Source organism: Filicampus tigris, chromosome 1 (genome assembly GCF_054856515.1).
Source record: "Filicampus tigris isolate MCC_2025a chromosome 1, RoL_Ftig_1.0, whole genome shotgun sequence".
Taxonomy (NCBI): Eukaryota; Metazoa; Chordata; class Actinopteri; order Syngnathiformes; family Syngnathidae; genus Filicampus; species Filicampus tigris.
The window spans coordinates 15,241,754-15,259,955 of NC_141217.1; the positions used below are offsets into that span (position 1 = coordinate 15,241,754).

At 41.9% G+C, this 18,202-nt stretch overlaps 1 protein-coding gene across 6 annotated transcripts in view; it reads right to left on the bottom strand.

Moving 5' to 3' along the window:
• LOC147152966 (ERC protein 2-like) overlaps window positions 1-17,416 on the bottom strand; it is a 133,828-nt gene extending 116,412 nt beyond the window's left edge. For 5 of the 6 annotated variants that reach the window (XR_015089757.1, XM_086052695.1, XM_086053053.1 and 2 more), the window contains exons 1-5: window positions 17,264-17,416; window positions 14,881-16,017; window positions 11,235-11,957; window positions 3,456-3,611; window positions 1,019-1,186 (exon numbers count right to left, since the gene is read on the bottom strand). Coding sequence is in view for 5 of the 6 variants with exons in the window: in XM_086052695.1 (XP_085908821.1) it covers window positions 1,019-1,186; window positions 3,456-3,611; window positions 11,235-11,957; window positions 14,881-15,738 (1,905 nt within the window). In the remaining variant the exon portion in view is untranslated. The remainder of the gene's footprint in view (window positions 1-1,018; window positions 1,187-3,455; window positions 3,612-11,234; window positions 11,958-14,880; window positions 16,018-17,263) is intronic. The other variant, XM_086052970.1, reaches the window with a different exon arrangement.
• Between the last annotated feature and the right edge of the window lie 786 nt (window positions 17,417-18,202).

Sequence of the window (18,202 nt, forward strand, 5' to 3'; positions counted from 1 at the left end):
ACCGGTCCAAACATCTCTGCCCTCCTCGCTCTTCCACTTTTCTCTGCGTGGCTCACCTTTATCTGTGTGTCACGCTGTCATGTGGCCATGCCAGTGGAATATTCGATGGGAAGATGCATTTATGGGGTGTAGATATAGCTAGCTAGCTGCACGTGACAACTGCGCGTGATAAACACTGACGTGAACAAAGACGATCAAGTTCTTATATAAAGGAAGAGAGCCGACTAATGCTGAATGTGTCACACGTTGCGATATTAGCCACACCCCCAAAAATATTAATAATAATCAGGGAAACTGAAATGGTGACAAGACCACAAAATAAACAACTTGACTGACCAATGCACCCTGATCTCAAAGCCATCAAGTATTTGTGGGATGAAGTGGACACAAACCTAATGTAACCAAACGTGTGTACCAATAACGATCAATGAAAAATGCCAGGTAGTGTACATCAAATCTGAATTCTTAAAATGTGGTGGTATCACAGTATTGACATAGTATTTATGTCTACAATGTCATCTTTTTCATCAGCTCGGGGTGGGTGGGAATGTTGTGGGGGTATAAAAGCCCTCACAAAACCACCCCTGAAATCCAAACCACCCACTGAAACCAGTCCCTATAAGTATGATGTATTCACGACAAGAGCCAAAATTCCTTTCGCATGTATGGACAATTAGGCCTAATTTTGGCCTAAATTGCTTCCTGTAATGATGAGTGGACAAAGTTAGCAGGCCACTCTCAACTGGGGAACACAGAGATCTAAAGTATCAGTTCCAAGTTTTGAGAGTGATGGAGAAAAATGTTAAATGCTCCCTGCTTTCAAATGCACACCATCTCTGTACATGCAACCGCCATCGCTCATAGCACAGATAAAATCATTACAGCCATAAAGTTTAGGGACTTCAAAGATGGCCTCTTCTTGTAGCCATTCGGCACCTTTCATCTTTAACAGCCTAATTGTGAGAATGTGTGTCTGTTAAAAGTATTTCTATGCACCTGCGCTTACATGTCAACTAACCTCTGTCTGTAGAGTATTGGCACGTTGCTCCTTCGCGCTGAGGGACTCCTTAAGCACCTCGATGTGTTGCTTGCAGTCTGAGTTCTGATTGGTTAGTGTTTCCAGTTTGGTCTGCAAGGCCTGCATCTCAGACTCCTTCCTGTTCAGCTCCTGCTTCAGCTGCTCTATCTGGCAACCACACACACACACAAAAAAAAAAAAAAAAAACATTTCGGCAGTCAGTTTTGTGGGGACTGATGCAAAACGATAACATGCAACACGTGCAAACAGTGACACTGTTTCTCTCAGTCACACTCACGCACACAGCAAATGATCAACAACGTAAATAAATTGCGCATGCTGTTCTCGTACAAATAGTGGAACCCAAAATTGAATACAGACAACGGTAGAAATGAGACACATGCATGCGCATTACAATTCTGTCCTGCTGAGTCTGAATAATCACTTTCATTCCCTTCAGCGTTCATTCAAATGGGAACATCCAGAGGGGCTGGAACACTATGGCAACCAGCAATTAAATGGTTGTTCCTGACATCTAACCAATGCCCGCTGCTGTAGTTATGTTACAGGAGTTCCTGCACCTATGTCATTTGCAAATAAATAAATGAATAATTGAGAAGTGATGCTGAAATGAGAGCCTGTGTATAAAATTCATGACATCACATTTGGAATACTTTTAAAGCAATGTGCACTTGGCGCTTTACATGTGTAGCTGTGAAGGTTCACAGCAGTTAAAAAAACAAAACAAACAAAAAAAAAAAAAGTTTTGTTTCACAAAGCTACAGTAAGTGAACATACAGTATTCACATTAGGGAAGAACGGTACAATCTGTTTTCTTACAGTCTTAGCTTAACCTGGCAAAATTTAAGGCCGAAATACATGCAGGGATGCAGTTATGCAGAGTTATGGGAAACACAATTTGGAGATTGCAGAATGTTCTGAGAGAAGTTGAGCGACGGAGGAATGGAAAAGCTAAATGGGAGCACTTTCGGTGCTATGTGTCAAAGACAGCACAGTGCGGCATAGCTAGTGGGGCGGCAACGTAAAATATGCATGTGTTAATGCAAATGAGAGCCGAACGAGTATGCTGCTATTGTGTTGTTTATTACGCCGCTCCCCAGCTGTTCATCATGTGGAAAAACCAAAAGGTACTCTCTTAAAAATGAAAACGAACGGCATTTTTTTTTTTTTCATTTTTGCCATCAGTGTTAACTGTTACAAGCATCCTTTTTAGATGTAATGTTTGTGTGCTTATTTAGAGTAAACAAAAAATGTCGAGTGGGGAAATGCCTTTCATAATTTCAACGTCTTCTAATAATTTAGTTCAAGACAATAAAGTGATTTTGTTTATGAATGTAATGACCCTTACATGCTCCAATTCTTGTCACTGCAGTATGTAACCTCCATCTAAAATACATACCGACTGAAAAACGGAGTGTGTTAAATTTATTCAATTTTCAAGTGGTTGCATGAAATAAAATCATCTGGATCCAGATATATTTTAAATGCATAACCTTTAAAAATAGTAAAACTAAAGGTTTGCTTGTGCTTTGTAAGATCAGTATCTGTCCTTTATGCTGGTCTCTATGTTACATATACAATAGTCAGAGGTACCTTATTTTGATATGCCTGAACAAAATAGAGAAGAGACCTATTTTTCCAGCTCCAGCACCATGTTCCTTCAGCTACTTTTTGAATGCGCTCTACTTTTCAGTTGCATTGTTGGCAGCTGAGCTTGGGTGAAACTTTTCAGGTGTCAGGTATGCCTTGCGCCCTTACGGGCAGCATGTTTGCATCAGCCCCATTTTTCTGGATGCGCCCTCATGGGCGGTATATTTGCAAGTTACAACAGTGGCGTTTTTGTTGAGCAAAGAATGATGGCGCTAACGGACTGTCTGCGATGTTATGGCTGTGAGGAGCAGCGACCGCGAGGAGTTTCAACCCCTCAACGTGGAGCCGGGGAGGATATATGGAATGGGATGAGAAGTGGCGCTAAAATGTAAAGTGAAGCAAAAGAGATGACGAAATAGAACAGAAGAATTGAACCGATCTTTCTGTATGTGTTACTCGCCAACGGAGGAACTATCAGCCGGTAGAAAACTACAGTTTAATTTCAAACTCAGCTTGTAGCAAACGTGAGTGATGACATGTAATAAAGTTGAGCTGAGATGCACTTTGCAGGGATGACCATAAATCCAAGAGTGGAATAGAGTTTCCATCTTTTGTGTATAACATAAGTTATGCTCACAACATATACCAAGGAGGAACAACTCTATTGGACACGGCACAATCAACTGTGGGCCCATGCTTTATCATGCCAAACACATTAACATGCATTGGAACCATGCACACGTTATGTTCCAAGACAGTTACTACAAACTTTTTCATTGCAGCAGGCAACACTTCGGACATGCACGAGTCGTCCAAGACATTCTACCTTGCTCTTCATAAATTTGGAATGGCTCTTGTAGACCTCCACCTGTTTGAACTCATCCTGCCTGTCGTCAGGATGCAGCAGGCCGCTGGTCTTTAACATCTGGACCTCATCTTCTAAGTCTCTGATGTTTCTCTCCAATGAAGAGATCTTGGTGTCCTGCACCAGCAACAGCGGGCGGATTTAACTTTCATAAGAGATTGTCGGTCTTACATGTCAGCAATTAAACGACCAACTTTCTTTCAAGCCATCCATTTGTTCGTCCAAACACTCATGCATAAAACTAGAGGGAGGTGGTGTAAAAAGCTCTTGATCTTGAAAACTACCATATAGTGTTTTCAATTTGAAAGCTCTGGTTGGGTTGAACTGAGAGGGACTTGATCACGAGGAAGCCATAGAAAGGATATACTGTTATCACTTGGATATTCAGAAAACACCTATTACGGAGAGGGCAACAAAAACAAAGATCATAAAATAAACACCAGCTTTATAGTCTCTACACACTGACGTCTGCGTAAGGGACAGGGAATGTCAAGGCTGGCAACCAAGTACGGCTGAGGGAATGGAAGGTTCTGCCATGGGCGGGTCCTGAGATAGTTTAGCTGCATGTGTTCATACATACGTTGAATGCTAAACCTTGGACGAGAAGAGAACGGGAATTGAATAAATGGAAGCAGATTGCATGATGCCATCAGCACACGCCACAGGCAACATGGAAGCATCTGACCTCCATTACTATCTCTGACATCAGCCCTGACCAGAACATGGTGCTGCAAATACCCTCCAAAAAGGACACAGAGATCATACAAATTTCCACATACTGGGGCAACTCAAAGTTTGGGGCTTGGCTTCCCTTTAACTGTTAAGATATGACAATGATCCAAAATAATATGAATAGAATACAGTGTCTGAGTGAGCGCAAACCGTAGAGAGAATATGAACTATAGTCTCTGTACGATATTTTAGGTTACCTGTTGTATTTCTGCAAGAGTAACTGGAGGGAAAAGCATACCAAGAAAGAAAGCAAAGCCAAATAAAATAAAGTGTCTCATATCAAATCATCATTCAGTACCAGCTGGGCCCTAAATTGATGCAGTATGAATTGTACGAAGGCACAGCATTCCAAGCTCAGAAGACTTAAGCTGAGGGTGAAAAGATCAAGAAATGAGCACTCATCACTGTACCTGCCAGATAACGTCAGGATCAAAACAGAAAGGAGGTGTGGTGTTCTGTAATCACAAAGGGAAAATTCCCAGTGCACATTACAAACTTATTACAGGCGACAACAAAAGACAGCATTATTCAGCAACTCCGTCACTCTAGCCCAGTGCAAACACTATACTGTATGTTTAACAGCATTAGGTTCACTTCCAATTCATTCTTTCAAAATCTAGGGCCCTATTTTCATGCCAAGCGCAAGTCTAGCTGAATGTGCAGTCCAACTGTGCACATGAGTTTACTTTCTTTTGGAATTTTCGGAGATGGCTGCGGTTAGAAATAGGCATTTGCGCCGTTGCGGGAGTGAACACAGCCGACTAGGTTCTCGACCAATCGACGTGTCTCCCGTCATCCCCTTTAAATTCAGCGCAGGAGAGGTGTGCGGTCTACTTGGCGGAAGCAAAACTTGCTGGGGTTCTTGCAGGAGATCAGTGCGCGCAAAGTACTGTACGTTTTTAAGATTATCTGAAAGAAGATCGCCACTTGCGGATGAGGTAAAGTTGGCCGCTGCGAAGTGGGCATCTGTATAGACTTCCACCCGAAATTAAGCGTCTGTGTCTGACAAAGTAAATAAAACAAAGAAAAACTTAATTCCAGCACCTGCACCACAACATAGACCTGTTTTTAGCTAGTCTTAGGTCTCGTCCGTTTTGTTCCACTAATTTTCAGGTGCGCCGGCGAGTGTAAAAGAAAATGCCCTGCATTGTGCAGTGCGGTCTGCCAAATTCCAAAACGCGGCAAACTAGACTTGAGAAAATGAAGATGCGGCTTGATGTCGAGCGCATGTGTGCCCATCTACGAAAATAGTGCGATTTATGTACATGTACGGTTAGCATTCCAAACATGCAAAAACGTACAGTGTGTTTAAAGGCACCACGAGTATGCACAAAATTTCGGTAGTGTGTTTTTGGAGCCACATTTGTGTATGAGGGTGTAAGTATTTTAGAGGGGGGCGGTAAAAAGTTGTTGGCTGGGTGTTTGGTTGTGCACACCTCCACATATGGCAACGCCTGCAATTTTTTCACAGTTCGAATGGCTTCAAAGCTTTGGGCTGTGAGTGAAAGCTTCCATATGTGGCATTTGAAACAAATTGATCAAGTGCACAACTGCATGGGCATGTACATATTGAACTTGGGCACAAATACGATGACTCAAAATCACTAGTAGCAGGGACAACGACGTTTTTCTCTGTCTGCGTTTAGGACGGTGGTCACTTCTACTCACATTACAGCACAGCTCATCAATAATTGCACTTGTTGTCATAGGTGATACACAAACTTGCTGCCTGTGTGTTGCTGAATAAAAAAAACTGCGGCACGATAAGTTTCGTCCTCGCTTCAGAAAAGCACGAATCGGAACGATAACAGTGACAATTCTTCACTTCAGTTGCTGTACTCTAGGAAGTCCTACCTTCATATCAATGACAGTCTGCAAAGCCCTGGACTTAGCTGGGTCTGCCTGCTGGTTCCGCCGATGAAGCTCTTGAGGAGGAACCCGATAGAAATATGCTTGTCGGCTCATCATTTTTAGTGCTCCAGAATGATTAGAGATCCACGCAATTCAACTGAAGATTTTAAACATCTGCCCATGAAAGAACATATATATGTATATATTTTTTTATTCAAACAACTTTCTGGTTTGGTCCTTCTCTTAAGATGAATTTTGTCTCAAGCAGCAGGTGCTCTTACCTCTTTATGTTGATCTCTCTGTCTCAGTCCTTGAGCAGATTGGAGACATGTTTACACGATCTATGTACCGGTACTCTACTATTTAATACTCTCACCCGTTCTTCTCCTACCTCACTCAGTCGGTTCTCAGTCCTTCCTGAAGATGTCTGGCATGTTAATGCTGTTGCAGCAACACTGCCTTCCTACGCATGTGCCTAGCCATTCCCATCAATAATTAATAATAGCTTTTACTCATAACTACCCCTATACGAGCATATAGTACGTTACTAGATGAAAAGGAACTAGTTAGAACTTTCAAAATTCTGGCTCAGACATGAAAGTCAGCGAAAGACTGAGACTGAGGTGAGAATGTCAGACCAATGTTTAATCTCATTTGATATCAGAAAATAATCCACGGGAATTCATACAAGACTGATTGCTGAATTTTAAAGCTGTGACAGGTTGGGAGCAAGCACGGCTCAGAACTTTGACACCAACTTTGTCAGCCTTATTATTAAGATTATGTCATTCAAAACCAAAAATCTCTCAAAAAAAATCAAATGTTAGACAGTTACAGAAAGATTCCTTGACAGTTAAAAAAAAAAATCAGTAGAGATGTGGTAAAGCGGTAATGGGAAACCCCTGCATATAGTAGTACTGTGGTAGACGGAGACAAACCGGAATCTTATGAAGTTCTTCCAATGAAATTAGAGGAGACGAGTCTGATCCTCTTGTCCTATTCACTTGTGTTTAAGCAGGGATTACTCCTCTAAGAGCATGTCTGTTGCTGCCCACTGACCATGTGTGCACTATTGTGTCACTGTGTGCTGACACACATTCAACACTCACTGTGGCCCTCAAACACGGGCCTAGTCAACTTCTTGTTGACTTTTCTCACAGCACTGTTGTGTCCCCCAGTGGAGGATTTGAGTTATTCAAGAGGAGCATGCCATCAAACATTGTCACGTCTGCTCCACGTGTCAGAACAGCTAACATATGGAATTAATAGGATCAAAGGTAACACAATAGCAATAAATGCCAGAATCCTGAGAGATGGATACGGTCAGAAAGTTCAATTCTAGCCCGAAGGCAATAGTGTCATAGACACCACACTGAACATGCAAAGAGCTACATATATACAGATTCATCAGTGACACTCCCATCCCTTCTCCATCAGTGCGAGGAAAGCGGAAGAACACATTTGCTTACCATAAATGTATCTGTGTGTCTGTGTGTGTGTGTGTGTGCAGCGGATTTATATCAAAAAGACACATTAAAAAAAGACTCGCATACTAACGGAATGTAGGAAGTGGGTGTATTTGTGAAATTGTCAGAGGTGTCATTTTGTCTTGATAAACGTTTCTGCTTATACATTCTGGGAGATCAACGGAGCATGGCAAGCATGTCAATCCCCGGGGTTGGTGGGCAACGGGGAGTTCTGAGGTTTGATTTGTGATGATATATAGATGGAAATGACTTCTAATGAATCTTGAGTGGTTTTCATGTTTAGTGGCTGCCAGAAACAAATAGGCAGTACACGTGATTGGGCTGGGTGACATAAAAAGACATACTGGCAAAGACGATAAAAATGTTGCTCTTTAAAACAACATTATAACGAACTGTTCATTTACAAACGTGCTCTGAAGAACATTAGCCTATACGGGTTAAAAACAACAACAGTCAACATATAAAAACAGTAGTAGCAAAGGGGAAATTGGGAGATCTACTGTCAAAACCAAAAGCAGATACTAAAACTACACCGAAAAAAATGGCCATGAGAGTCGAGTGTATTTTTTGACGCAATTCTAGACCAATGCAAAAGAACCGGAAGAGCTCAACCAGACTGTGACGTCGTCATATCATTGTTAAATCCCTTTTTGACCATGTCAAACCCACATTTCTGTGTGAATTAAAAGAGATCTCCAAGTAGCAATATGAGTGTATGTGTGTACATGCATATGTGCAAACCCTAAGCAACAACAGGTCTGGGTTGCGCAGAAACGTTGCAGTGGTGACCCTGTTATTATTGAGTCTACAGAGACCTGGCGGCTGGGGAGAGTCGATTACAAAGACAGTGTGAGTTTGTGTGTGCGAGAGTGCGAGCAAGAGGTACTGAGTCGCAGTAAATCCTAATAGAACACTGCCCCTTTGTGGTTATTGCTAGTACTGCAAAAACGTTTTGGCATTTGACAAAGGTGTGTATATACTGTACCGTATATATATTTTTGAGAATTGTGTGTATGTATGTATGTATATATATATATAAATTTGAGAAAAGTCTGACATCTGACTAATGTGAACACAAAATAGGAGCAAAAAAGCGCCATTACGCACAGCATCCCCTGAGAGCAGGAACCAGCAGGTGAATGATGGCCCGCACTCTTTATCCACACAAACCCCTCATGAGCATACCATCCAGACATAAACACAGACTGATGGTTCAAGTGGCTTGACATCTGGTGAAGACCTGAATGCTACCAAATCTCATGGGATTGCAATGCAGATTACCAGACTACCAGATTACCAGACTTTTGACATTTAAATATGTCATATAAATATGTCAATGGGATAGAATGATTAAAAGTTCCCTTAAACTACCTGTCACCTAAAAGTATAAGTGGATGTCCATTAGGGAAGTGCAGTAAAAATAGTCCAATGCAAATTAACTAACACAAGAATTGAGCTGCATTCCAACAATAACAACAAAAACGCATCAGTCCAAGACAGAGAGTGCAAGAAAGTCGACACATGTTAAGCATTTAGTATCTTAGCTGAAGCTAGATGAGCAGGGTCATTTCAAAAGAGCATAATGGGCACGGTAATGGAAGGCAGTTGTGCTGACTTCCTCTGGAGCTAATCAAAATATGTGAGAGCAGTGCAGCACTACCGTAACAGCCATCAAAGTCCAAGTGTGAGGCCAAATTACCACTCTGACAAGTCAACATAGGCAAGAGGCCTTGACAGGAAAAAGGTGACCTCACAGTTAAACACGTGCAAAGAAATCTTTTGATTAATTAGCGGTTAACCCAGACATTTGACATTTGGAATTCTTCACTGACCACAAACTGATGAAAGTGCTAACTAAAGTATCAAACAACCTGATTGAATTTGCACCCTTTTTATTTAGATCACACTGTGCTTAAAAGTAGTTTGGAATGGATGCTTTGTGTAAAGTAATGAATTAAGTATAGAAAATAATTTAGGAAATAACTCATGACACCAACCATTTCCTTCCCCTTGTAGCTTGTGATAACACTACTTTACTTTTTGGAGAATGCAGATTGCTGCTGCCTGCTTCTAAACTGTACATGTGATTTTTTAAATGTATTTATTTATTTTTTTTAAACAAAGAACTCAAGGCCATTTTAAGACTGGGCGTCACATCAATCATTTCTATGAATTTATGCAATGGTCCATGCAATGCATGAAGGTAATCTCAACTAGCACAAACAAATAAGCACATATAGTAACTACACATTCTCCACTAACAAAAATGAATTAGGCAAACAAACCATTTTCTGTCCTTATGCTTGTGTAATACAAGTATAAACACACACAAAACACCACAGTCCATCTTAATCTCAAAAATGACAAAACTGCACAATTGCTTTTTTAGCTTCAAACAACAACCTTTTCCGCTTCCTGACACACATTGTCCAAGCCATCTACCTCCTTTAAGCACACGCGCGACAACCTGCCAAATAGTTAAAAATAGAATACTATCCCATGTGCATGTGTGAACAAGTACTCACCTATTACACACACATGCACAGGAAACATTGCATTAAAACAGCCGCAGAGACATCCAGCACGGGTGGATATTCCATGCCCAAGTCCGGAGGGGGCGTGGCCTCGGTACAAATGCTAAGCCGACAGTGTCCAGATGTGCGCCCATGTTCACAATCAGTGACACACACAATCGCTTGCTGCAGCGGATATAGAGGGAGACGCACAACACAAGAACAAAATCAATGTGGTACACACAATAGTAAGAGTACGCACGCACACACACACACACAGGTAGGGAAATTAAGAGCTAAGAAGATTTTGGCGTTAAAAATAACCAAAGCAGGAGGCCAAAGCAGTGTGCTGCCAGTCCACCTGGCCTGCTTGGATAACAACATACAGACCCGTGCAACGCCACATTTGCATTTCTCAATCAATGAATGCAGCCCTTTAAAGGGCAAGGCACGACTCACATGAAACCAAATAGGAAGTGTTTTTCCAACTGCCACATGAGCATCTCCAAGAGCATACTGGTAGCAGACACACACTTACACTATATATACATATATATATATATATACATACATATATACATATATATATATGTATATATACATATACATATATATATACATATATATATACATATACATATACATATATATATATATACATATACATATATATATATATACATATACATATATATATATACATATATATATATATATATATATACATATACATATATATATATATATATATAAATATATATATATACACACACACACACACACACACACACCCCCACACACACACACGCACACCCCCACCCCCACACACACACACCAGTATATATTGTACAGGTTATAGGTCACAGGTCACAATAAGGGGAAAATGTTCGCAGTGATTTATCTCTTTTTTTTTTTCATCACAAAAACAGGGGTGTGTAGACTTTTTACATCCACTGTATATCTCAAATTACATGCAATCTTGTTGGTTTTGATTCCAAAGCTATAGAGGTAATCATATATAGCAAATGCTCCTGGGTTAAAGCCATTCTGAATTAAACTGAACTCTCTTTTGGTTAAGCCAACATAGATATGGTAATCCTTAATTTACATGACGTTTCACCCAAATTGAACATGTGAGAATATCAAGCCAAACTCACCTCTCTTACGTGCATGTTTTCGAGTTGAGCTTCAGCCTCCTGTGCAGCCATAGCTAAGATGCCCGTTCGCTGCCCCCGGCCCCACTGGCCGTGAACTTGACCTTGACCCTGAAGCATCTCCAAGAGCCTCTGGATGCTCTCGTCTCTGGCACCCAGCGTCTGCTTTTGAGAGTCAATTCTCATCTCCATCTCTTCCATTGTTTTCCTCAGCAGGAAAAGCTCCTTGGCCTGACGCTCGTGTTCCGACTGCAGGTGGACGAAATGCTCATGTGACTGGTCCGGAGGTGGTGAAGAGAAGCCGTCGCAGCCCGGCACCTGGCAGGGGCTGCAACGCCGGACCAAAATGGGGCTGGGAAGCGCTGCTTGATTCGGGCTGTGCTTTGGCCCAGTATGGAGGGTGTTGGCTGGGCTGACTCTCTGTGCGGCTATTGGACTGGTAGAGCCATAGCCAGAGTTGTGAATGATGACGTCAGCTTCCTGCTGCCTTGGATTGTATGTGTTGGAGGGACTCGCTCTCGGGCTGTTCTTCGGTCCACAACTGTGGAGATTGCTGGGACTTTCTCGGGGAGAGTGGCCAGGACTGAGCCCTCCTCTGTGGTCCTGTTCCATGCGGACGTCACGACAGGAACCGGAGGTCCCTTGCTGATGGGGTTGCAGTAGGCGGCTGTTCATCTCCCTGTGGACTCTCAGCTCCTCCTGGAGCTCCTCAACTGTCAGTGGAAGCTGTTAAAAATTGGAGAAGGTAAACAAAACAAACTGGGATTCTTCTGTTCTGTTCAAGGTTTTGACTGAGTACACTGAATCACAAGCCCGTGCAGAAAGTCAAAACACAAATTTGAAAGCCACTTGTTGATTACTTTGTCCTCAAGGGGGCGGCATTTAAGTTCAAAACACTGCGAGATGAGTGTGGGGTGTTTGAGGGGAAACAACCACGGAGGAAGGTAAACGTGAGGTGGTGAAAAAATACTTATTTATGAAACTAGAACAGTTACTATAAAATATTATCACATTGAGAAATACAATTTTCTAAGTAATCACCAATTATGTCTGTCATCAATCATCAATTATTCAATTTCCAGTCCTTTACAGTCAACGGGCTGAATTATGTCCCTGTTGATTTAGTATACCGCTGGACTGATCACCGGGAAATCACAGAACTAATGCGTGGAGACAGCAAACCATTAAGTGACCCCGCCTCTGTGGTCCGGTTCCATGCGGACGTCACGACAGGAACCGGAACCGGTAATTTCCTGATCACCAGGAAATCACAGAACGAATGCGTGGAGACAGCCAACCATTAACATGGGCGTTCCCAACAACTGCTAATTTGGAGTCTTCAATGAACAATGGACTGGCCTATGGGGGCCAATGCAGTGCCATTTAATTATTTTCCTAAAAACAGTAACAATAACAATGTTCTTCCATTTTTTTCCAAAGAGACTGGCCCAGAATTTAGAGGGAGCAGCTCATTACATTTACAATACAAACAGCAAATCAAGCCAATCAACTTCATTGCAATTGCAGAACTGTCTTAGCCAAGGGTGGACAGAAGTTGTATCGAAAAATATCTTTCTGTAAGTATTTCTCATATTTTCATATAGTTTTCAGAATACAACATTTGAGTCTAACAATACTTAGAAAAAACTGCTTTTTACTTAGACTTGAACTTGCTTGCATTTTTAGTGTGTTGAGCAAGGTTCTGGATGTTGGGTGCATTTAAATTCATGAAATCCCAACTGTGGATGGTATGAAAAACAGTGACTTCTCAGTGACAGAGGTGGTTGCAAGCATGCGTAGGCGCGTGCAAGTGAACAAGCGCGGGCTGGTCTGAGCCAAAAATGCCAAGGATGATTTTGGGTGCCAGTACAGCTCTAAATGAACCTGCCATAATGGAAAGAATCTGTTATACCTGGAGAGAGCCCACTCAAGTGAAGGTAGGAAAGTAGGTCTCTTACATGATTGTCAAGATGGAAAACTGTTTGATATTCTTACAAACACTCATTGCCTTCTGCTCTTGTATCGAAAAGGTCAGTGGCACCAAGGACACATGAGATGAAGGGAGGCGTGGGTGACATCACTCCCTCCCTGACAGTACACTGCAAGATACTAGAACCAAATACCAAATCAGAGTGTGTGGACGATCCTCCACACACAAACACACACGCACGCATACACACAGACACATTCTCAAAATGTACACACATAGCAAGCAGATGGTTAGGTGGCTGTTTGGCAATAATTGGCACAGCTGAGGGAGGAAGTGACATTCCTTATGCAAATTAAACAGCTCTGATGTTGACAACTTTGCAAGGTAACTGAAAGGATAAAATATACAGTATACAAAATGAATCATCCACACTGGAACAATGAAGGGGATGCGCCAAATATAGAGAAATGACTATAGGGTTTTTGGCTTATTATTTTTGATTTCCCTGCAATATATCTGAAAAGTATATAAAAAATGTACACTAAATTATTAAAATAAGACAAAAAGCTGGCGTCGAGATGCGATTTCGAAACTTAATTTGGGCCTTTTTTTGCGGAGTGTGCTTGAGTGCTTGTAGTCAGAATTTGCCTAATTCTTTTCAATATTTTCAAAGTGTATATATATATATTTTTTTTCCAATTATTCGGCCAATTAATTGGTTATCAGCTGCCAAATATTGAAATCGGCCTCATAAAGTCCATATCGGTCAGACCCTAAGAAGGATAAGATAAATGCTGCAGAGTTAAAGGGAAGTCAACACAAACATATTTTTTCTAAAAATATGGTCCCAGCAGGCCCACTAGTTGAAACACGGCATTCTGATTAATTTTGCGTTTGTGGGATATAAGTTAAGCAGCAAAATGCACTCGTTTTAGCCATCTTTGGGGGGGGGGCATTTTGTCTTCTGTCGACTGAAAATGACATCACAACTGCTCACAACGACCAATCACGGCTGACCTGTTTTCTTAATCTGAGCCGTGATTGGTCGTTGTGAGCAGATGTAATGTCATTTTCAGTCAACAGAAGACAAAATGGCTGCCCGCCGGAGATGGCTAAAAATGAGTGGATTAACACTTATTCCACGAATGCAATATTTATCAGAAAGCCCTGTTTCAACTAGTAGGCTTGTATAGAACATATTCGTCAAAAAATATGTTTGGGTTGATTTCCCTTTAAAGTATTATTTAGCAAATGTAGCAAAGTAAAAGTGAAACTTGCCAGAAATCTAAAAGTAAAGTATATGTGAAAATTCCACAAAAGTACAGCACGAAAGTATTCATTACACATTACAAGACTGTCTTCAGGAGTGGCTGTGAAGCTGTGTTAAGAAGGCCCGTTCGCATGGAAACTCAAGCATTGAGCCTTGAAACCATCTTTACAAGATAAGTGAAAAGTAGTGTCTCTCTCCAACCTTAAAGACGGTGCACAGAAGGTATGAGAAGAGGTGTGATGTCCACATGAGACACACAAATACAAAACAACACAGATTTACTTGCGTGAAGATGACTCACTGTTGATGTCACTGTTGACTCATTTGATGCATATAGTGCAGTAACATTCCCGTGGATGTGAGCACTTGTTATTCATTCAGCAGCATTTAAAATGTTATTTCGGGAAAAAAAAAATGTCAATCTTGAGATAAAAATGACTTTGACTTACCTGAATGTTATCTTGATCTTCTCTGTAATAGTCCTTCAGAGCAGAGGTCCTCAGTCCATCCTCCCGCCTGATGCCTTTGTCCCTCTTGACATCGGGACTCCAAAAGTTGACATTGTTAACACTGTGGCCCGTCCGTCCATCCTTGCTTCCATCCAATTCTCTTCTTAGGTTGTCATTTTCCCTCTGAAGTTCTCTGAGCTGAGCCTGGAGATCAGATACAGGAAGCACGTCGTGACCGCTTGAATCCAGCACCTGTGGACGTCTCCCAGACTTCCGTTGCAGACTGGAAGTCCCTGCAGGGTGAACGTCTTGCTCTTTGCCGCAGTGTTTGGACAGGTGATTCGGGTCAGTGGAGTTGATATTTGTGCTGCTGCCCACACCAGCTCCACGGCCACTGTAGGAGAAGCGGCTGGTGTTCCTTCCCACTGTCATGGTGCCTTTAGGGTAATTTTCAGAGGGTTCCAAAGCATCCCGCTCACATGAGTACATGCCTGAAGTGCCGTAAGCCGCATTTAAAGACTGGATGTTTTCCATTGACAGAGTTTTACCCCCTGGGGCTGTTGCTGAGCCGCAGATCTCCTTTGTATGTGTTACTCCACCCGTTTTCTTTGGGCCGGGCCTTGACATTGATCCTTGACCTGCAGGTATTTTTGAAACGGGTGTGGACACTGAACCAGGTTGTAGTCCTGAGCGGCAGCCTGGGGTTGAGCTGGTCTTGGCTTGTTTACCTTTGGTCTGTTTTGCGGACCTTGAAAAGCGTGAATGAGATGCAGTGCCATCTGCGTGCCCGCTGCTCTTTGAGGCAGCAGAGCCAGGCAGCCTGTTCTGTGCCGGCTTGGCTCGAACATTTAGAGGCATTTTTACATGGCAAAATATGGCATTTTTATGATAGACTTAAGGTCGATGGTTTTGTATCCCTTTATGGACTCAATGTGGATAAGAGGGTTTAAAATGGCCAACTCCTGGCCTCTCAGTTTTCACCTGCCCATCGTGGATTTGATGGAGCCTGAGGATGAGACTTACAGTGTTTTGTCCTAATAACAGAAAGAGGTTGCCATGGGCAACAGGCAACAGGGCTCCCAAATACACCAACCCAACATGACTTGGTTTCAGGTACAGGACCAGACATCATGGATCCTTGACGGAAAAAAAAAAAAAAAAAAAAAAAAAAAAAGAAGAAAAGAAAAATCAGTCAAAAGAAGAGATAGATCAATGCTGAATCTTAATTCAACTGAAAATGACTTTTTGTTTTTATTCTGCATTTGTGGTGTGATGAAAAACATTCTAGAGCCGTAATTTTAATACTGCGATACCGCAATATATTTGCTCACAGTTATCGTACGGTCAGAATTTTATATCTGCCTATGCCTACTGGGCTAAAATCAATTGCAGGGCAAATACAAACAAGCATTTACACTCACGCGCACACCTAAGGACAAGTTAGAGTCTTCAACTGACCTAAGAAACATTTTGGAACGTGGGAGGAAACAGGAATATCCATGCAGGGAATACCCACGCAAGCACAGGACTCAAGAGTCCGGATTCGAAACCCCAACCTCAGAACCGTGAATCAGATTTGCTTATATCCACCGTCCTACCAATGGAGAATCAAAAAACGCATCTATTTGTGATGGGCCAGATATTGGAATGGCCTGTAAATCATAGGCAAATCCAAACCATAATCCCTCCTCTAATCCAAGAGGATAGGACGGCAGTGGTCACTGCACACATCCAACTGAGTGATTGGTTAAATCTGCTTGTCAGTCATAACACAGTTGTCAATCTGTCATCCGTCATTGTTGCACACAACGAATTTAGCTTTTGGATGCTTTGTTGGGACTGATCAAAATTCTTGCTTCGACTGTACAAATTACAACATTTATGTACACATGTGACTGGTTTAGAACCGGCATGGGCGATTGACAGCCTCATTAACAAATTGCACAATGCAACCTTGTAATCTCGTTGCGACAATTGAGAGCAAATTACAAACAACACGCAAAATCAATTGTAACAGAGTAGCAACTGCAAGCACCTCACTTGCCTTTGTTTCCCAAATTGTCGTGACGGCCAGCTGTTGCCTGCAACAAAACTCGTTGCTTCGCCAAGTGACGTCACTAATAGGACACCTTAGAAAAACATTTCAACTCGCCATCTATTTGAATGGCATGCGAGTGTAAAAGTGCGCCTGTTGTGCTTCCTCGACACAGACGCCGTCACCACGCAACTCTACTACAACTGCATGAGGGGATTAGTTTCTTGCTCATATGCGCACGGCTACATGCTACACCAGTCCGATGCCTTACATAATAATTAATCTCAAACCACATAGTTATCATGCCTGCGTTTGAGTCATGTTGACAGCGGGGCAACACGTACGCACCTCTCTTCCAACAACCGGTGGCCGGCTCCTCCACCTGTCCAGAGTGGGCTACTCCATCACCGTGTCATCCGTTCAGCTGTGCTTCTTTCGTGCATGACCTCTGCTGCCAGCATTCGTAGCGTCCGCGTGGGCTCGCTCGAGCTTCCCAACTGTTGGCGCGTGCGCGACAGGACTGCTGCCCCAGCCCCAGAGACTACTATACAGTACTAGGATTGGACCGTTTCATCATCATCATCATAATCATCATCATCCCTATAGTACATGGATTTCAACTGATCAAAAATCTAATTTTCCCTGCACACACAAATATGTTCCAGGTAAATTGACCTGTGCCAATTGAGATCCATATCAAATTTTGAAGTATAGATATGTTCTAAAAGTATTAACAACACTTCCTACATTAATAAGCGGATGATTACCGGTAATCAGGAAGTTGGAAATGACTTTTTAAAAATGTTTTACAACACTCATTTTTGATAACACCTTAATTTTTTACATCTCAGCATTGAATGAATTTATAGACTTTTATTTTTATATTGCAGGTGATTGTTTTTGCTGGTGCAATGCTCAGGCCTGTGTCAAGGGACAATTCACATGATGAGGGTCTCAGGTAACACAGTGGGGAATGTTAGTGTATGTTATTTTCCGTTTGAAGGTTTGGGACAGCTAAGAAATTTGCAATGACAGTGAAGGGCATTATTGGGTGAAACGCACCCTCCCCCCTCTACTTTTAAATTCATAGTCTGTTCATCATCTGTGATAAAGGGCAACTCTGAAGAGTGTATCAGTCAGTCAGCAACACATTAAAATTTGTGTTATGAACACTCACGTTCTGTTTAAAGAAATTTAAATTCCTTAGTGAACTATATTAACAAGGAAAAATAATTGGGGACAGGAACATGCAAAGTCAGATTTTACCTATACCCTAAAGTATAAAAA